Source organism: Hipposideros armiger, unplaced genomic scaffold (genome assembly GCF_001890085.2).
Source record: "Hipposideros armiger isolate ML-2016 unplaced genomic scaffold, ASM189008v1 scaffold_33, whole genome shotgun sequence".
NCBI classification, from domain to species: domain Eukaryota; kingdom Metazoa; phylum Chordata; class Mammalia; order Chiroptera; family Hipposideridae; genus Hipposideros; species Hipposideros armiger.
Window position 1 is genome coordinate 1,758,038 of NW_017731383.1, and position 21,737 is coordinate 1,779,774.

General features: G+C 44.6%; 1 protein-coding gene across 1 annotated transcript in view; it reads right to left on the minus strand.

The window, feature by feature from the left end:
* GNA12 (G protein subunit alpha 12) overlaps positions 1–21,737 on the minus strand; it is a 74,096-nt gene that overhangs the window by 23,407 nt on the left and 28,952 nt on the right. Inside the window, exon 2 of the mRNA XM_019637565.1 lies at positions 8,477–8,692. Within this exon, the coding sequence (XP_019493110.1) occupies positions 8,477–8,692 (216 nt within the window). The remainder of the gene's footprint in view (positions 1–8,476; positions 8,693–21,737) is intronic.

Genomic DNA, 21,737 nt, shown 5'->3' on the forward strand with positions numbered 1-21,737 from the left:
ATTTTCGTTGCTACTCTATAACTGTAATTTTGCTACTGTTATGAATCATAATATAAGTATCTTTTTGTTTTCTGATGGTCTTAGGCGACCCCTGTGAAAGGGTCGTTCGACCCTCAAAGGGGTCACAACCCACAGGTTGAGAACCGCTGCACTATGGTATGTCTAGTTACAGGTTCCTTTTTATTAATCTTGCATGAAATTCATTAGGGTTCTTGGCTCTGTGGCTAGGTATGTTTTATCAACTGTTAGCTCTTCAAATATGTGTCTGTCTAGTCCGCTATCTTTCTGTAACTCTTACTTATGTGTACATTAGATTGTCTCATTCCATCTACCATCCCTCTCAACCTGTCTTTCATATTTCCCTGTTTTTGTCTCTCCTGTATTCTAATATTTTCTTCCAATACTTCTTTTAGTTCATGAATACTCTCTTTTATTGCGTTCAAACTACTGCCTAATGTACCCCTTGAATTTCCAATTTCGGTTTTTGTATTTTTTAATTCTAGAAGTTCTGGTCTGTTCTTTTAAAATATATTATGTCACTTTTAATGGTTTCCAGCTTCTCCTGAAGATATTTTCTAATTTTTATTTATTTATTATATTTATTTATTTATTTATTTATTTTTTGGGATCCGAACCGGGGACCTCTGGCGTCCCAAGCCAGCCAGTTCTTAACCAATGCACCACTCGGCCGGCCCTAATTTTAATTTTTTTAAACACATTAAGTATAGTTGTTTTAAAATCTGTGTCTGATAAGTCCAATATCTGAAGACTACGGATCTGTTTCTGCTGTCGTTTTTTCCAATTCTAGGCATTATGCTTTGTGTCCCTGTGACTTCGGCTCTCTCTGGGATGCCCCAGTCCTTAAAAACATCATTTGTAGGGAATCTCCAAGGTTTAGGATCAAAGTGTCTTCCTGAGGGTTTCCATTTGCTTCTACCAGGCACTTGCACACACTGTCTGTTTGTCTGGCGTCACTTAGAACTGAAGTCACAGCATTGGGGTTCTTGGACTCCTCTTGTGTATCTGGGTGACAGGTCCCTGGGGGAGCCAGCCCACAGGCGGGCTTTCTTTGCTTCCCTCTTCCCAGTTCAGGCCCTGCAGCCAGGCACTGCTCTCTACTTGCCCCTGCTGTGGGTTTAACTTTGGTTCTTCCCCACACTCTGAGGTCCCAGCTCATTACAGAGACGTCTCCAATCAGATTCCTCAGCTTTGGCAATCTTATATTTCTACCTCCTTTTGAAACCTTGAAGAGTCTGTCAAAAATTATAGCTCAGGTTTGTGGTTTTAGATCACTAACTGTCTCAGGGAAAGATAGCTCCTAGGGCTCTGCTTATCTCTCAGGGCTGTCTCTCGCTTAGGGTTTGGCCTGGGGATTCTTTATGACCTTGTCAGCATTTAGATGCTTTCATAAATATTTTTTAACATTTTACTTAGCATTTAAAATTATTTTCAGCATAAGTCTCTGAATAATTAGTCCACTGAAACTAGAAGCTGGAAATATTACATATATTGCTTTAGGAGAAATTTCTTGGCAAATGAATTACCGCCAGAGGATGTAACACTTTACGTTTTGACACAAACTGAGAAACTGAATCACTTTACACTCCTGCCAACTACATACGACAGTACCTGCTTCCTATGACCCAGTCAGCCCAGGGTGTTATTCTATATAATCATTACCAATCTAATTGACAACAAATTGCCTCATTCTTGCTTTAATTTGCATTTCCATGATTGGTAGCAAGGCTGGTGATCGTATTTCTTCTTTCACTCACTTACCTACTGGGAAAACGTTCTTCATTTATGGGTTCATAAGCGTCCTCTCATGCAGGCCGCAATTGTTTCACATGCTCTTAACATAGTAAGAACACCTTTGTTATACGTTGTGGTTTCCCCCTCAGTTTGTCATTTGCCTTCTTAATTTCCTTTATGCTGACTTTTGCCAGACAAGTTAAACATGTTTACCCAGTCAAATCCCTTCTTCTTTTCCTTTCGCATTTCTGGCCCTATTATCATGTAAAATATTCCATTATTAACTCTACTATAAACTATATCACATTTCCACAATGGGCCATTATGTCACTGGCTTACAAACCCTCCAGACGTAAAGCTTTATAGCAACCTTTTCCACAAGGATCTATGGTAAAATGCACAACACTTCATTTTTTCTCTAAAGGAGTAGCTTTTCAGAGGTCTGTAAGTACCTAATGCTACACGTGATTAATGAAAGGGGAAAGGCCACGCTCATAGCAGGAACACGTACGTTTCTCACCAGCACTCGATCCAAGAATAGCAAATACCTCAGCTTCCTGCTTCTGTGTCCTCAGGCGAGAGCCACCCCAGAGGAAAACTACGTGTGTCACCCCTTCCAGAGCTGCGATCAGAACCCAAACAAGCCGTCACCGACAAAGTTCTTCGCATTCTAATCTTGGCTAGGCCTGCCATCCACTAACTGTCACTTCAGGCAAATTGTCTCAATATCAAATAGGGGCTTTGGTGAGTGAATTTCTCAAGTCCCTCCGACTTTAACAGTAAGTTTTAAGAAGGCTGAGATTTCCCCCTATGTATCTATCACACTATGAAGGCTAATTTAGTTTGAAAGGTTGAAAATTCCCACATGTAGAGTACCAAATCAAAACTAAGAGAACGATCTCCAATTTCTAGTATCTGAACTATAATTCCATTCTCTCTAGAAATTACTCACTGATTTCTGCCATTGCTGACCTCCATTCTAAGACAACAATGATCGGTTTTTGTGCACGCGTGTGTGCAAGTGTGCGTATGCATGTCTAACTCTGTAGAGGTGTACATGGTACGAGAATGAGCTGGAACTAGCTGATGGGGTGCTGCCACACCACAGAGCACAACTCAGAAATACGGAGAGAGCCCACTGGTACGCGCGCCAGCCTGGATGGATCTCAAGGGCATTGTGATGAGTGACAAATGTCAACCTCAACAGGTAACATACTATCCGATTCCACATACACAGTATTCCCCTAATGATAAAAGTTTAGCGATGGGAACAGATCAGTGGCTCAGGGATGAGGGTTGCCGGGAGAAGGAGGGGCTGTGGCTGCAATGGGACAGCAGGAGGTGCCAGTTCTGTGTCTGGACAGCAGTGCTGGCTACACAGACCTACACACATGACACATGAGGCAGAACCACACACATCGTACCGAAGTCAATCTCGTGGTTTTCACAAAAGACGTAACTATGGGGGAAACAGTGAAGGACGCAAAGGACCTTTCTGTACTGTCCTTGCAACTCCTGCGAATCTGTAATTACTTTGAATAAAAGGTTTTAAAAAAAGTATTAGAAAAAAATGAGCGCCTGGTGATAGACTAGTACAAATCAAGAGAACCTTGTTCCCAACAGAAAAACAGAAGCACGGGATGTCAACAGCAGCTCACAAAGGAATAAATATAAATGGCTAAGAAACATCTGAAAAGAACCAATAATCATGGAAGATTTGATTAACCAGGCTCGGAAAAATTTAAGAAAAAGAAAAGGCATGCGACTGAGGGAAGGGGGTAAATCTTCCCAGACGGTTTGAGAAAGGACAGATGGAAGGAGTCTGAACTGGAACTACTTGCTGACTTCAGTTCCCACTAATTAAACCCCGTTAAATACTAATTGAGACTGTAGAACTCAGCTTGTCGCCAAACAGCCCAGGATGGGACTGATGCTTCAACCAGGGCGGGAAGGGGGGGAGGTCCTCTCTGAACTGCTGTAACCTTGCCCTGCGCATTCCTGAGAGTAAGACCTGAAGGAAATGAAGGTACCCGATCCCCACGGAGAGACGGGGAGTGTGGGCTGAAGCGCAGGGCCTGGAAAGACAGACACCGGCCACCGGGGTGGCTGATGCCCAGAGCACAGGGCTTCCTTCTACAGGCCTCACACTGCAGGGGCTGGTTCCAGGCCCACAGAGACAGCCTGGGAGCCACTCACAAAGAGAAGTGGACTCTCCACCAGTGTTCTGATTTTAAAATAGAAAATCCTGGGCTCCATGTCAGTGAGCAGGGCCGACACCGAGGGAATCCTGAAGCTGGGTGGGCAGTGAGACGAGATGACCTCCAAGTTCCTCTTCAATTCTAAGGCACCGATGTGAGCCACCACCTGTCACCTCGATTACTGCAAAAGCCTCCCTGTTTCTATTACTGATACTACTGCCAAAGCGATCCTGCTAAACCTAAATCACTCCTCTGCCAAAAGCCCCGCTGCGCCCATGGCCCCTCAGTCTGCTCTGGAAATTCGTCCCTCCTGTCCCACCTGTTCACTCGGCTCAGTCATACATCGGCTGCCTGCTGCGCTCCGGAACAGTGAGCTCACTCCTACCACAGGCCCTTTGCACGTGTCACTCTCTGGGCTAGAACATCTTCCCTCTTCCCCTGGACACCCACACAGTCTGCTCTCCCACCTCCCCCAGAGCTTTCACAGATGCCACTTGGGGGGTCTACATTAGATACGTAAAGCCAAACACAGGCTGAAACAGTGTGCCCCTATCTATCAGCACAGGCTCCCCTCTGTCCATAGTCTCTGAGTGCCCTGCTTTATTTTTCCCTCACACACAGAACATATAATACATGCTTGAGTCTATGCACACGCGTGCGTGTGTGCGCGCGCGTGCGTGCGCAACACACGCACGCGCGCACACACACACACACACACAGGCACACATAAGCACGCATGCACACACTCTCCTATTAACTTATTGACTGTCTTCCCTTGTCAGAAAGTCAGCTCCATACGGGCATGGGTTTGTGTTTGGTTTGTTGGCTGCTATCTCCCCAGGATTTGTAAGGGTGCCTGACACATGGTGGCTGCTCCACAAATATTTGCTGAATGACTGAATTCCACATAAAATTAAAAAAGACACAGAAGGCTGAAAGCGCAGTTCTGAGGACTCTCACTGGCCCACATATACTTCACAGATTACATTATGTGCTGTTGTAAGTGCCTCCTTACTCACAAAAGGGGTAAAAATGACTTAAAAACCCAGCTTTGCCCTCCCAGGGGCTCCCCACTAAGCACGGACCCGTCCCCCATCATCTCAAGCAGAAGGTCCCAAAGGAACTCTGGCAGCCTGCCAGCTTCTCCCCTGTGACAACTGGCCCGCTGAGAAGCACATTTCACAGCCTCCCTGTAGGTGTGGCCACGAGACCTGGTTCCAGCCGCGGAGATTCGCCAGGACCACGGATGGTGCTCATAGGAAGTCGCCCTAAAAGGAACACGGTGGCTTCTTCCGCACCCTCCTCCTGTCTGGGATGCAGTCAGCGCCACGCCTGAGAAGCAGCCATGCAGCAGGACCTGGGAAAAGGCTGCACAGAGACCTACCCTGTCACCCCTGGACTGGCTACCTCAGAACTTCCTTCATGAGAGGGACAAAAACAGTCACTGCCGCCCTGGGCTTTCCGCCACATGCAACCAAATGTCACAGCCCTGGAGCAGACACCCAGGAGTACTTCCATCTGCTCCAAGCAGCAGGGGACCACCATCGTTTCCAAGTGAAAGACTCTTTGAAACGTTCCAAACTGTACCAGAAACATCAAAGGTTGACGGCACTGTCGTCGTCATACTTTCTGGGGGTTCCTGTCTTCCTCTCGTCTAAAACCTTCGATTGCAGTATCATTAAAAGTCAAGTCTACAGGATAGCTCAACAGCAGAGAAAAGAGGCAAAGGCTTGCAACCAATGCCAGGTGGCCTGGGTAAAACTCAGATGGGCAGACGACTAGACTAGTACCAGAACCTTCAGGGACACTGAAAGGCTCTCCGGTTACCCCAAACAGTCCGTGGACATAGGTTGTCATTTGCCAGACACACTGCTACTGCACCGAGCTACCATGAAACCGTCTCCAGGGTAGGTGCAAGGAACAGCCAAACCATTAGGGAGGGTTTCTTTCCTAGAAGGACATGGTCCTGGGCACAGAAAACGCACAAAACTGGTTTTCAGTATATGTCACTTTGTTTCCTGTGGCCACAAAGAAAGTTACAAAAAGTTACTGTAGCTACAAATCACCTCATCTTCCATTCAGCCCAACCCTCTAGTGTCTGAAAAGCTTACTAAGAAAGCTCGGGGAAAGTACTTTGAAATTCAATTAAAATACTACCAACAGAAGCACCGGCAAGCTTCCAAAGGAACATTAACCTTTTTGAAATGTGATTGGCTCTTTCTTTTCTAAAAAAGATGTAACTACCACGCAGCACAAGCTGATGTTTCAGGAATGCAAAGGAGAATTTGGGGTACTACTTTATGCCAGAGCTTTACCGAAGAAGTATTCCAAGCCTGAGAACTTGTAAACCATGTTTCCACAGCCCTGAAAAAGCCCATATCCACGGGGGTGAGGGACAGGGCCAGAAGGCGACCAGGCAATGCTGACAACACAGATAGAGCCTGTGAGAGCTAATGCGCCTGACCCGGAGTCATTCCGCAGCCCTAGACATCACAAAAACTGAGCCCAGCACATGTGGATTTCACGTTAGGAGCTGGGCTGCTAACCCAGTGATTCTTTTATAGTTGGCATGTTACTGAGTGAGCCGCAGGCTAATGTTTGTCTTAAAACTTCATCCTCACTTGGTTCTAAGGCGCAGCACCTGCACACACCATGAGGGGTAACTTTCCATGTCAAATTAAGCTGATAATCCAGCCTTTCTTAGCAATCTCGGGTAACATTACAAAGACCCAATTCCTTTAAACATGACAAGAAAAAAATCTCTGTAATAACAGAATCACTTGAAAATCAAGTAACACTGTACTATTGACATAAACTTACTCCTCTGAACTGAGTCTCAGACGCCATCTCTGAAAGGGAAACGAAGACATTTTCAAGGAAGTGCCTTGTTCTGCTGCCACTTTGAAATAAAAATTGAAAGGATGCAAAAAATGATTCACAGTTCAGTGAATTTTTTTAACATCCAAGAAGTGTGAAGCAAAAAGTATCAGAGGCGAGGAAAGGGCACTTACACTCCCTACGTGTGTGTGCCCCCCACTCCATGCCCCCATGCAAAGCCTCCCCAACATCGGAAGCAGTGAATGTCTGGTTCATAACTGGGCAACAGAAGCCAAGTGAGGACTCTAACAGAGGTACCAGCTCCCAGGATAACCGTCTAATCCTGGCCAGAAAATACACTCCAACCTACAGGAACAACTTTGTTAAATGTAGCCCATCGGCCACCATTTCAAGAGAACATTATGAAAAGCTAAAACTGGTTCCACTGAGTCAGTCCATCCTGTCCCTGGTGACCTTCCCGGCCTGCTCACACGGCATGTTTGGAGGGAAGTGATGTGGCATGATGATGAAGGTGACAATTAACCAGATGAGGAAAGAGCTGTGCAAAATCCAGCAGTGACACGTCATGCGGTCAGTATGAAAACCTAAACCCTGGTTCAGGTTCCCGTGGTCTCTTAACTGGACGTCTGGAAGAGCCCGCCGTCTGGCCTCTGCCTCCAGCTGCGCCTCCTGTCCGTCCACCTTGTACAGTGACAGTGATCTCTGCACACCAGCTCTGGAATTCCGGGGCTTTGGCCACCTCAGGCAATTCCAAGCTGCTTGGCGGGATGCACGTGGCCAATGAGCACGGCCACAACCCCCCGCCCCCCACCAGGCCGCCTGCACTCCCGCTCCAGGGGTGGGGTGGGGTGCAGAGTGTACTGGGCCTAGCCAACCCCTGCGCAGCATGTCCCTGGTCGCCGTGCCGTCCCCTCCTGGCTCCTGCTGCTACGTCCCGGCCACAGGGACAGCCAGACCAAAGACCACCGAGCCTGGAGCCAAGAGCGCAGAGAAGTGGTTCAAACCGCACACAAGCTCCCGCTCACCCTCCATCCCAGACTTCTTTATCATTCAAGCCGCTCTGAGTCAGCTGTCCTGATACGTGCATTCGAAAGCCTGCTATGGGGTGTGCACCCTCCGTGCAGCCTGTCCGACTCTCCAGGGGCTGCATCCAGGATTTTCTGGGTATAGGCTCAGCTCCTAAATGAATCTAAATGATGAGGAAGACTAGGCTTTTTGGAACTTTCGGACCTTAAGATGAAAGGGAAGAATCTGAAGGGACAACCTGCGGAGCAGTCAGCTTAGCTTCTAAGGTGTTGATCTGAAAACATTCATGCTTGTCAGGCAGCATCTGAACACTGCAAGCTGGAAAGTTGTTGTAAGGGAGCATTAATTTCCTACTAGGAACAAGATCTAAAAAATTTGAGCTCCTTAAGGATTCTTAAAATATTAAAGATCAGTGTAAGGTCTTTAATATTTTAAGAATCCTTCATATTCCTGAACAAAAACCTTTACCTAGCCTGAGGGAGTTAACTTTGCTCCCTCTTGAACCATTTAGAAAGCTTAATTTACCCTTGTGGTAAGTTTTTGTTGTCAAGTTTCAGGACTTAAAGCAATTTCCAGCTTGCCTGTATTTTTAAGGCCATTCTACAAAGGTCCAAATGAGTCATGTGAGACAGTCACGTGGTGCAGGAAGGGGGCTCGCTTACCAGCTGAAACTCGCTCCTCCGGCTGAAGGCTTCCCTGATGCCTGAGTCCCTCCAGAGCGCGCCCAGGGCAGGCACGTACAGCTGGAAGGTGGCGGGCTCCACAGGCAGGCCTGCTTTGTTCTCAAAGGCCATGAGGAACATCGCATGCTTCTCGTTCTCGGAGTACTGCCACGGGATCCCGAGCTTGTCTCGTGCATCAACAAGGACCTTAGAGCCCTGGGAAATCAAAGAAAGGAGGATTGAATTGTGCCTCGAAGACTGAACCCCAATGGAGAACCTCAATATGGGCACTGGTTGTCACAGAGCAGGAAACTCTCAAGCTAGCAAGTCTGCAACCGGAGTTGGTCTCTTGGTTCATCTGGTCATGGCACGAATGTCTCAACTCCCAGGAACCCAACTGGACTGAGACATGTGTATACACACCACACAGCAGGTCTGCCCTTTGCTCCCAGTCATGTGGAAAGGTCTGGGGAGGGACACAGGTGAATGGGGGAGGAAGTGGCAACAAACCGGCAAAACAAACACTGGAAAATGAACCTGAAGCCCGTCAGAAAGAGACAATGTTTGAACCCACCAGTACTATACTGGTACTGCCGTTATCACTGACATTAGGCAGCTGCTGAGTACCAGGACGTGGTTGCATGTCCCAGCCAAAAACGAGCAGAGGACACACAAACACAAGCAGTTGTGGTCATGAGACAGGAACAGGCTAAAATGTGACTCAGCTGAGTGGCTGCCCACTGACAGGAGCTGGCGAATCTAATGCCACCATTGTCTGCGATGATGAGAAACGACCCTTCATTCTTTTGCTTATTTCCTCATGGTTAAAAATAAAGTGGGTGTTTTCTGCCCTTTTCTTACCTCACAGACAAGGTCAAGGGGATGGACAAAGAGCCTACACAGAATCAGCATTAGGGACAACCCAGCCTGTCCGATAGCGGCCTCACCTACGGCGCTGTTCTCAGGTTAGGGCTTCAAATTAGCAGCGTGGTATCTACGGGTGTTCCTTCCTGAGTTCTTCTGGGGGCACCACCAATCCTGGGGTGAGCAAAGGACAGTGGGGGCCCTATCTGGAAAAGCCTTCCCGGGCTCAGAGCCGGCTGGGGGACCCGGAATGACGGTCCCCGGCACAGAGAGCAGCAGGACATCTCTGCTCACTTGGCACTTTCTTAAAAAAAACACCCCAAAACAACCCAGCTTCATTGGACTGTCAGGCACACAACATACAATCCCTCCATTTCAGGGTACAACTTAATGGCTGTTAGTCGGCAGTTATCCTAAAAAGTTTCATCTCCAGCACCCGGGGCAGCGTAAGTGAACAGCCCTGCCCTTTCCCTATCTCCTCCATAGCGTCAGTTCGGCGCTGTCACGTCCATTTCTGCCTTGAACCACTGGCTTGAATGGTAACGGTGACTGACCAAAGACAGTAGCTGCAGCTTCTCCTGACCTGGCGGACCAGGACTGTCTGGTTAAGGGTGTCCCTGGGAGCTCCCACATCAGGGGCCACACTTGTCCGTCATCAGCGACACGGCCAGTCCTAGTAACCCACCAAGACGTGTTCAATGCCTCCTCGGGGCAAAGCACCAAGCTAGGCTCTGAGGGAAAACAAAACGTTTATGAAGCAGTATTTCATCTCCAGAAATTCAGAATCTGGCTAGAGAGACAGGTGTGTGAATTAAAAAGATTAGTGCCCATTCATGATAAAAATACTCAGAAAACTGGGAATGGAGAACTTCCTTAACTTAATAAAAACCACTGGCACAAAACCCTACAGCTAACATCATAATTCATGGTGAAAGACTGAATGCTTTCCCTCTAAGACTGGGAACAAGACAGGAGTGTCCATTTTTATCTCTGTTATTCAACATGGTACTGGAAGTGCTGACAGTGTGGTCAAGAAAATAAATCTAAGGTATACAGATCAGAGAGAAAAATAAAATGAAGGCTTTTTGTAGATGAAATTATGGTCTCGGTAGAAAATTCCAAAAAAATCTACCAAAAAACCCCCCAAACAAATAAACAAAAAAACCCCTCCTAGAATTCAACTGAATTCAGCAAGGTTACCAGATATAAAATCAACCTACAAAAGTCAATAGTCTTTCTATATATGTGCAACGAACATGTAGAAACTGACATTTAAAATGTAATTACTATTAAAATGTCCATACTGCCTAAAGCAATATATAGATTCAATGCAATTCCTATCAAACTACTTAGGGCATTTTTCACAGAAATAGAAAATATAATCCTAAAATTTATATGGAACCAAAAAAGACCCTGAATAGCCACAGCAATCCTGAGAAATAAGAACAAAGTCTGGGGTATCATGCTACCAGACATTAAAACATACTACAAGGCTACAGTAATCAAAACAGTATGGTACTGGCATAAAAACAGGCACATAGACCAATGGAACAGAATAGAGAGCCCATAAATAAATCCATGCATATACGGGCAGTTAGTCTATGACAATGGAAGCAAGAATTCACATTGGGGTAAAGACAGTCTATTTAATAAATGGTGCTGGGAAAATTGGACTGATACATGCAAAAAAATGAAACTGGACCACCTTACTCCATATACAAGAACAAATTCAAAATGGATTAAAGACTTAAATGTAAGACCTATATAAGGTCTAAATTTGCAGACATTACCCTGAGCAATATTTTTACTGATACATCCCCGCAGGCAAGGAGAGTAAAAGAAAAAAATGAACATATGGGACTACATCAAACTTAAAAGTTTTCTCACAACAAGGGAAACCATCAATAAAACAAAAAGGAAGTCTACTGAATGGGAGAAGATATTTGTCAACGATATATCTGATAAGGGGTTAATATGCAACTCAACACCATAAAAACAAACAACCCAATTAAAAAATGGGCAGAAGATATGAGGAGACATTTCTTTAAAGAGGACATACAGATGGCCAACAGGCATATGAAAAAATGTTCAACCTCACTAATTATTAGAGAAATGCAAATAAAAACCACAATGAGATATCACCTTACACCTGTCAGAATGGTTGTCATTAATAAATCAACAAACAACAAATGCTGGCGAGGTTGTGGAGAAAAGGGAACCCTGGTGCACTGTTGGTGGGACTGCAGACTGGTGCAGCCACTATGGAAATCAGCATGGAGGTATCTAAAAAAACTGGAAATGGATTAACTACCTTATGACCCAGCAATTCCACTCTTAGGTATTTATCCAGAAAAATCCAAGACATTAATTCGAAAAAATATATGCACCCCTATGTTCATTGCAGTGCTTCACAATAGCTAAGACTTGGAAACAACTGAAATGCCCATCAGTAGATGACTGGATTAAGAAACTGTGGTACATTTATACAATGGAGTATTACTCTTGCTATAAAGAAGAAGGAAATCGTCCCATTTGCAACAATATGGATGAAACTAGAGAACATTATGCTAAGTGAAATAAGTCAGTCAGAGAAAGGCAAATACCATATGATCTCACTTATACGTGGAATCTAAAAAACTGAATAAATGAGAAATGTAAACAGAAATAGTCTCAGAGACACAAAGGAAAAACTGAGGGCTGCTAGTTGGGAGGGGGTGGGGATGAAGGAGAAGGGGAAGGCATGAGTCAATACAAATTGGTAATTACAGTATGGCCTCAGGGATAGAAAAGACAGTCTGGAGAATATAATCAATAATGTTGTAAATATTTTTTAGGGGGCCAGATGGACTCATGTCTTGTTAGGGAGACCACTTCATAGTCGGTGTAGAGGCCTGACCACCGCACTGTATTTCTGAAGCTGATGTTGAATAGCATTGCATATCAACTATAATCATATATACATATAGTCAACGGGGTACGGAGTAAAGTGTGGGAATAGAGTCAATGGAATTGTAATAAATAAGTATGATATCAGGGGTGGGAGGGCAGTGGATGGGGGAGGGAGGCTGTCACTTCATGAGGGGTGAAAAGGATAACTATTGCATTGTTCTGTACACCTGAAACTAATAATAACACACAAAAAAATGTAAGGGCCGGCCAAGTGGCTCAGTTGGTTAAGAGCTCGCTTAAGAGTTTGAGCTCTGAGCAATAGCGGTTTGATTCCCGGCCCGAGCTGAGCAGCCGCTGAGCCGCCAACAGGTGGCAGGATGGCTCAGCTTAAAAAAAATAAAAATAAAAAACTGTAATTACTAGTAACAATTAAAAAAAAGACATATTTCTGTATAAATGTAAAAAAAAACATGTATAGGACATGTATGCTGAAAACTACAAAACCTGATGAAAAAAATTAAAGATCTAATAAATGGAGGACATACCATGTTCATGGATTGGAAACGTCAACATACTAATGATATTAATTCTCTCCAAATTGATATACAGGTCAAACACAATTTCTATAAAATCCCAGCAAGCTCTTTCATGGATATAGATATGATTAATCTAAAATTTACATGGAAAAGCACTAGACCAGCTAAAACAATTGTGAACATGAAAAATTAAGTGGGAGGAATCACTTTATCCAATTTCAAGACTTAAATCATATAGATACAGCAATCAGGACTGTGTGGTATTGGTGGGAGAGCAGACACAGAGATGAATGGGACAGCCGAGAACCTGAGACAGTCCCACACAGGTATGGCCAATGGGTTTTTGTAAAAATACAAAAGCAAGTCAACACCTTTTCAACAAATGGTGTTGGAACAACTGGACATCCATAGGCAAATAAAAAAAGAAGAGAATCTTGACCTAAACCTCACATTTCATATACAAAATTAACTCAAAATGTAAAACTACAGCATATGAGAAAATCTTCAAGACCTACAGCTTGGTGAACAGTTCTTAGATATGGCAAGAAATGCATAATTCCTAAAAAAACCCCCAAAAAACAATAAATTGAACTTCATTAAAATTAAAACTTTTGCTTTGCAAAAGACTCTCTTAGGCTGAAAAGCTACAGACAATGAGAAAACATTTGCCACCCACATATTGGACAAGGATTCACATTTAGAATATATAAAGAACGCTCAAAACTCAACAGTTAAAAAGACAAAACAATCCAGTTAGAAATTGTGCAAAAGACATTAAGAGTTGTTTCACTGAAGAGTACCTACGGAGAGCAAGCGGGCAGGCGACAGATAAGATGGTCAAGATCACCAGCCATCAAGGAACAGGATTAAGACTCCGATATCACCACACAACTATTAAAACAGCAAACCCCAAAACCAGCTACAATATCAAGTGACGGCGAGGGTGCAGATCTCTCCTATGTTGCTGGTGGGGATGTAAAATGGTACAGCCACTCTGGAAAAATAGTTGTCCAGTTCCTTAAAAAATTACACACACTTCTCATAGAACCCAGCAATTTCACTCCTGGGCATCTATCCCGGAGAACTAAAAATTTATGTCCACACAAAAACCTGTGCAGGAATTCGTAGCAGCTTTATTCCCGAAAGCCCCAAACTGGAAACGACCCAGCTGTCCTTCAACAGGTTCATGGTTAAACTGTGGTGCCTCCGCCATGGGATACGACTTGGCAATAAACAGAGACGAGCTACTGGGCCATGTGGCCACGTGGATGGACCTTAAGAAAATCACGTCGAGTGAAAAGTCCAATCTCAAAGGTCACATAGTATGGGATTCTCCTTGTATAACATTCTGGAAATGACAAAATTACAGGGATGGAAAACAGATGAGTGGCTCAGGGATGAGGGACGGTCGGGGGTGTGTGTGGCTGTACAGAGGCAGCAGGAGGGAGCCTCCGTGCTGATGGAGCACTTAGGGTCATGACTGCAGAGGTAGTGCCACAAACATACACATGGCAACATGTCAGAACCACACACAAGTCGGACCAATGTCGGTTTTCATATTGCACTGTAGTTACATAAAACATAACCACTGGGGAAAGCCGGGTGATACTTCTCTGTGCTATCTTTGCAATTTCCTGTGAGCCTGTAATTATTTCAAAATAAAAAGTTAAAAAAAGAGTTAACTAGCAATCATGGCAATATATGTTCTAATTACGTGGTGTGGAAAAGGGGGTCACTAGAGGCCAAAGGAAAAGAGATCAGTAGGAAAAGGTAAGGCTCAGAAAATCCTAATTGGAGATGGGTCTCTCTAACTGAGCTTTTGAAGTGCGGGTTAATTTTGACAAGTAGCAACGATGTGTTAGAGCCTATCCAGAAGGGAAATATGACCCCCGGCCATTCCTGTCTCCCAGTCCTTCCCCTCTCCTCACTTTCTCTGACATCATGAAAAACTCCTACCTGCCCAGAAGGATAATATGGAAAAGGTGCAAGAACCCAAGAAAAGAAAGGTGTCCATATTCTTCACGTTATGCACAACAAAAGTATCTGAGCATAAAGAAGGTACAAGAGATTCCTCTGGTGAGATTCTTGGCAAAGAAAACCTTTGTGCAAATCAGAGAAAGCCTTCCTGCCATGCCCAGCTGCCGCCCCCCTTCCCCCAGCCAGGTAGCCCACCCACCATTTATAATGGCCCTGCCCATGCAACTCGAATGCAGCAAACCTGCTCTGACACAGGTAGCTGTTCAGTGCTTTTCACACATTACAAAGTTCAGCTTCATCAGGTGCACAACCTCATTCACAAGTTCAATGGAGCCTCTGCGCCCCAAGGATGCTCATTTTTTATGTCGGAGATCAAGGCAGGGAACCAAAATGGACTTAGGAGGCCTGAGCGATCATTTACTAAGGCTGCTTCAACGCTGCAGAAGCCGGGCCTTCCCTAATGACTACTGGGGTGAACACAGGTTTGGCTTAGAAACAACTCGTCTGTCCAAAAGCAGCCCGTGTTCCACTGCACACTGCCACCTAGGCAAGCCGGAGCTGGTCCAAATTAACTTCACCCAAACACCAATAATTCTCTTTTGAAGTCCAGGGAAACTGGCAAAACTGTTGACGAACTTCGAATTATACCAGTTGGCTATAGTCGATTTTCTATATCTTATTCACCTCATTTGGAGGAAAAAGGCATCAAGAAAAGCAATGTCTCTCTTTTGCCCTTTTAAATTATTCTAGTCTAAAACTACTCTGCCAACTGTGTGCTGCATATCCAACACTGAGGTAGGGGGCAGGGGGGGGTTCTGCTTCGGGACATCTGCTTCGCACCCGAGTCCACTTCTTGTGCCTTTGGGGAGAGCGCCTAAGGTCTTTGGGGATGTTATACTCATGCCCTTCTGCAGAGCTCACGTCATATGTATCACCTTCATTATAGAGCATTGCTCTGTTTTCAAAGGAAGATACAGACATAGCAGGCATAGAATAAAAAACACCTTGCCCCCTTTTTTCAATAAAAGACGAATTTCCTAACACACAAAAGCCAAGAAAACCCTAAAATCCATACATGCCCAAAAGAAAAAGAAAAAATTTAAGGCCGAAGACAACTGACTTAAGTCTTGTTAGTGGCTACATGGAAAGCCCTTCTTTCAGTAACAGTGTTACTAAACTATTAATCCTCTTGATACCCATACATTCATACACTAAGTCACCCAAATATAAACAGTTAAAAGTCTCAAGCAGTTTGATGACTTCATCTCAATACTATGTAACACTTTAAACTGCTCAAAGAACACATTTTTAAAGACAACTTATAAATCCAGCAATTTAAACTTCTGGTGGAAGAATAGATCCCCTTGTCTGCTGGGGATGTAGATTTGGGGAGGTTCTCAGTCTTACTGGACAAAGACCAAAATTTGCAAATTCTGTTATCTAATTTCAAGATACATTTTGCTAGTTTAGCTCCTCATCAGGCCAAATCTTCTTAGATTAGTCATTCCTTACTAAAATCTTCCCACAATAAATACTAAAGCTGAGACATAAAATGCTAGTAGATCGAATTAGCTTTTTCTATAGAATGGAACAGTTACATTAAGAACATTTTAAGGTTTTGACTGTTCACCCAATTTGACAACAGCACATGTACTTGGAAAGCTCTGGTTTTTGTTTTTAAGCCCACTAGGCTGAGTTGTTTGCCTCTGGCCACCATCCAAATAAAAGAAATGTGCCAGAAATGTAAACAGGACACATTTCTTGAAGTTAATGAGTCCAACAGCCAAGGCAGATGGCTCCTCTTAGTTTCTCTCGAAACCTGAAGTGGAGGATACCTTCAAATTTAGAAGTCGGAGGAAAAGTGAGAAAGGAAGGCCACAAGGAGACAAATGGTCACCGGAGCGCCAGTACGGCAGAAAGCCGGGTGGCCTCCGTGTCTAGTCCTACCCCTCCACACTTCCGCACTGAGTCTCTGGGAACAAACGCATTGTCCTAATGGAAGGGGCCATTGCTCACCACCTCACCCGTCTAACACAGTGCTTTACCTGCAGCTGGACCGAGGGCTTGCCTCATGCAAAGACAGGTGCCAGCTAACGGGGAACCAACAAGGTAGTAAAGGCGGCGCCTGCTCTGGGAGCTTCAGATGCAACTCAGAAGCGGACCAGAGTGTCCGGTGCGCAGGCCAGAGATGAACACCATCATCGAAGGTAGCAGGGTGCCATGGGCAGTCAGAAACGTCACGGGTGAGAAGCACGTTCATGCCAGACTGTGACGAGCTGAGAGGTCTGGCATTTATTCAGTAAGAAGCAGGGAACAATCAAAGGACCTGGGAAGGAGCGTGACCAGCCCAGCACTCAGCCTCCAGACTCAGTGGTGGGAGGGGAGGCTCATGGGAAGGAGTGAGTGAAGGTGGGGAGGGCAGCCAGAAGGCGACGAAGGCTCTCACGCGAGATGACCCAAAAGGACGATGAGATCTAAAAGTGAGAGAACGGAACACGCCAGACGGGGGGCCGCAGAGTCTGCATATCCAGAAGACCACCAGCCAGTTCTCCACACTGAGCCCAGAGGAGGCACCAGCTCGGGAGGGGTGAGATTTGGGTAAATTAATGACAAATTAAATTACATTTAATGAGACAACGGGAAATCCAAGGCAAAATTTTTAGGAAATAGACGAACTGTTAGAAAAACTCTGGGTTTGTAGGAAGTGCATGGGAGAAGCAACCATCATCATTAGTTTTTTTTTTTTTTGGCTGCCTAGAAAAGGTTGGTTCTAAAAGTTAAAAAAAAAAAAAAAAAAAAAAAAAAACTTCAACCCCAGTTCAGATTTTCTGAGATCCCCTAAACTGGAATGTGAACGTCCACAATAAAGTTCAGAACTCCAAAGCCAGCTGACTGGGAACTTGTGACATCAGCCGAGAGCCAAGGACAGACCAGCCTCCTCTGGTCCGTTTTCAGGTGTCGGGCAGTAAGCCTGGGATCCGCTTGGACGAAATGTTTCACTAAAATGTTGTCAAGACAAACGCTGGTACAAGGGGAAATGAAGACTTCTTGCTAAGTACAGAAAAATGAAAAAATTTGAGAAGAAATAAATACTATTATCCCAAGGGGAAGAAAATCCCATATAAACAGTATAAACAGGTAACATAGTTGAATGTGCTAATTCAGTGTTTCCAAAATTCAGGTCAGGACCCACACTGTGAGATAATTTAGTGAGCATTTAAAAATGAAATAGAATATAATGGTAAATATCTGAATAAATTGTAAATAATAAAGGTAAATCAATGTTTCATAGCATTTGTTTTACCTTAAAATAGACATCCACCCACGTGGATGAACAGGTACGTGTGTGCACACACACACACATGCGCGTGGTTCTGATGGTCAAAGCTAATTGTAGTGGACCGCGCTCCGACAGCCCTGGGCCACGCGTTCACAGGGCTGCTATGGGGCTGGCCTTTCTCGTGCCTCCGCCACCTCAAATCTAACTAACAGAGCTGGGCTGAGTGTCACAAGTCCACATAGTAATGAGTTGGGTTTGGGGAGAATTAACAGAGTGGAAAGAAGCTGTGTGAGAAAACTGTGAAATCAATGTCCTTCGAGGAGAGTGTCACTGGGCTGTTTTGATGAAACACAGTCTTGGCCATTGTCAAGGTCATCTGAGCTACAGCGTGAGGTCTGGGAACCACAGAGCTGTCTCACATGTCCGACCCTGAAGACACTGACGAGCGTCAGCGGGCCACGCTCCCTTTCGAGAGACCGCCTTCTGACTTGTCCAGAGATCAGATGTGTGGAGTTCCTGGCGGTGTGCTCTGTGAAGTACACATTAGAACCCAATTCCTGAATAAATGCCGCTGCTTCCGACATGATCAAGCCTGGGGCCTGGGCATACCGTGGACACAAAAATGCCACCGAACGAGCAGGTGCAGACATATACAAAACTCATGCTGTTTCGGAGCTGCTCCAATAACATGTTCCCAGTTATCGTACTAAATACTGGCCACGGGAACAATGTTCATTTCATTGTTCACCGGCTCACTTCACCTTTGTAACACTGTGAGGGGAGTAGCGGTGTACCCGTTTTACAGATGAGAAAACTGAAGCTCAGTCACAGCCATTTAAATACGACAGTGATTAAAGCTCGTGCTGACCTGTATTCTATACATCCATGGGCGTATCTGGGGAGATAAGGAAGCAAAGACAGAGACAGGAGGGAACGCTGCCCGGTCTCCTGCCTGTGTTCCACAGTTAACAGCAGGCACTGACACTAGAGCCAGATCTGAACTGACCTTTGAGGACCCAACATTTCTGGTGTTCTCTAGAATGTTTTTTAAAAAAACAGTAATCAAATCTAGCACTATGGGATATGCTGTACGCCTGGCTAAATCAGAGGAAATTTAATGGGTTCAGATCCTGCTTCACAAACAGTAAAAAACCTTCACTCACATACACTATCTTAGCAGCACAGAATTAGAACACGCCATTCCGTCCGAGAGATAGGCCCTAGCCAGCCGTGGCTACAGCAGGGGTGACATGGCCAGACTGAACTGAGGTGTGTTACCTAGCCACACTGGATTCCAAAGACTTAGCATAAAAATAAATACAAATACCTCTTAGTTTCTTTATATTGATTACATGTTTAAATTATAGCATTTTGGGTATTTTACATTACTAAAATATATAATCATATCCACTTCTTACTTTTCTTAATGTGGGTAATTTAAATGTCATGTGGCTTACGTGACATTTATGTTGGACAGCACTGCTGTATGGGAACATTTCTTAAAATGAAATTTGTTTCTTTTTGATCACAAAAATATTTTTAGTGTAAAAACAGAGAAAACAGAAATGCATAGAGAAGAAAATTAAATCCTCAAAACTACTGTAATCTAGAGATAACGTCTATCAACATCTTAGAATGTTATCTGTCTCATTCTTCATAAACTCTCTCTTTGTGTCTATGTATTATTATTTATAAATCTTTAAAAACATTTCTAGCAATGTATCATAAACATTTTCCCGTGTCACTAACTATTTCAGGATTGCGAGGTCTGTAACCGCTGCCTAGTAACCCAGCATACCGGACGTGCTGTAACCGAGCTTGGCGTGTGGGCGATGCCGCGAGCCCCCGATGCAGACACGCCTGCACACGTCTGACTATCCTCCTGTGACAAACTCTTAGAAGTTGAATTATGGAACTGCTGGGCCAAAAAGTATGCACACATTTTTGAGGCGTTTGATAAATATTACCAATTGCTCTCCAGAAAGGCAGTACCAATTTACACACTTGTATTTGGTAAATTGTCATTTCCCCTGCAATTTTTTTACTTGGTCTGTTTGCTTCGCTAAAATTGTCCTCCAATAATATTTAACAGTCATATCTTCAAACCATACCCTAAGAGAAATCACAATTGGCAACTGAAAATGAAGCAAATTTAGTACATATGTATACAACAGACAACTCAAAGTTAGAAAAATAGAAAATGGATAGGCATTTGGTTTCTAGATTTCAAAAAGCCTTTATATACGCATTCATCTTTTCTTCTAAGTCCTACTACTAATCAATATTAATAAATAATAAACTAAATTAATAAATGAATGACAAATAAATTAATAAAATAGTCAAGTAGCCTTTAATAATAAAAACGCTTGAATTTCCCAAGCATGTTTGAATTCCTAAAGTTTCTTGCTTTCAAGCAGAGAATGAGGATTATTAGTCAATGCTTCCAATAAAACATTTCATATCAAAGCATAAAGAAGAATTTAAAACACGTGGCCTGCATTCTTAGAAGCTTTCAAATCAGGAAAGCCTTGAACCTGATGAAGAGTTAGCATCAATTCTTGTCTGTATAAACAAATCCCTTGAAATAATGAGGCATTAAGATACGACATAAGAAGGAAAAAAGGAGCCTGCATAACACACCAGCCTGTTCCCCATCCTCGCCTGTCCCCCCTAAAGTGTCTGGTGGAAAGTCTGAAGCTGGCTGCAGGACCAGGGGAGAGTCAAAAGAAGGTAAAAATGCCTACTGCACTACTCTATCACTCTGCCACTCAAAGGCTCAACGGTCACACGAACGGCACCCAAAATGCACTTGGACGTGTCTATGAATTCAATGCCAGTGCCAGGCAGACGTGTATTAAGCAGTGAAGACACTGCAGCCCTTGCAATCAAGTTGGGCAGAAACAGAATAGGGCGCAACAGGGAGAAACAGAGCTCCTGGAACATGACCAATGGCTTCCGTGCCCAGAGGAGCTGCAGTAAAACGGCGAAAGTACCTGAAAACTCTCCTGTGTGCGGGCTCTTTCCTTCATTCCAGGACTCAGGCTACTAGTGAACGAGACACTGCTGGTGAGCACCTGTTTTTGCTAACTGGACCAGAACAGTTTAGAGAGCCCCAAGTGAAAATCTTAATTTACGCTCAACCAGCACTTGTAAAGGGGCGAAGAGCTGGTCTTCACAATTTTCAATATATGTATTTCCTGAATCTGTTCATACGTTTCCTTCTCACTCACGCCCCACTTCCTTCTTTGCGTACAAAGTGGACATAATGTGGACATGACTCCGCATGGAGCGGCAGTTCAGTAGCAGATGTGGCCGTGCATGGCCTTTTCTGATCCCACCTGCCTTTGCAGACCTTACTTCAGTGCCCTCAGCAGGTCCCCACGGCGGGCGCTGCGAGACCCACCTGCGCTGGAGCCCACGCCTCAGCCAGCCACCATTCAGAAGGGGTCCAGGGGGCCTGTCCTGCACTGGACTCACACCTCACTCCCCACGGGCCTCCGCCGCAGGAACTAAGGGGCCCACAGGGACAGGGGATAAATATCACGGCCCCCACAGCATCCAGCTGTCAGCAAATGCTGTCAGTGCTACCTGCACAATTTATCTAGAACTTGACTATTTCCTGCCACCCCCACAGCAATCGCTTTGGTTCAGCCACCACCATCTCTCACCTGGATTACTGCAAATCTTCTAATTGGTCTCATGTCTACACTTGTCC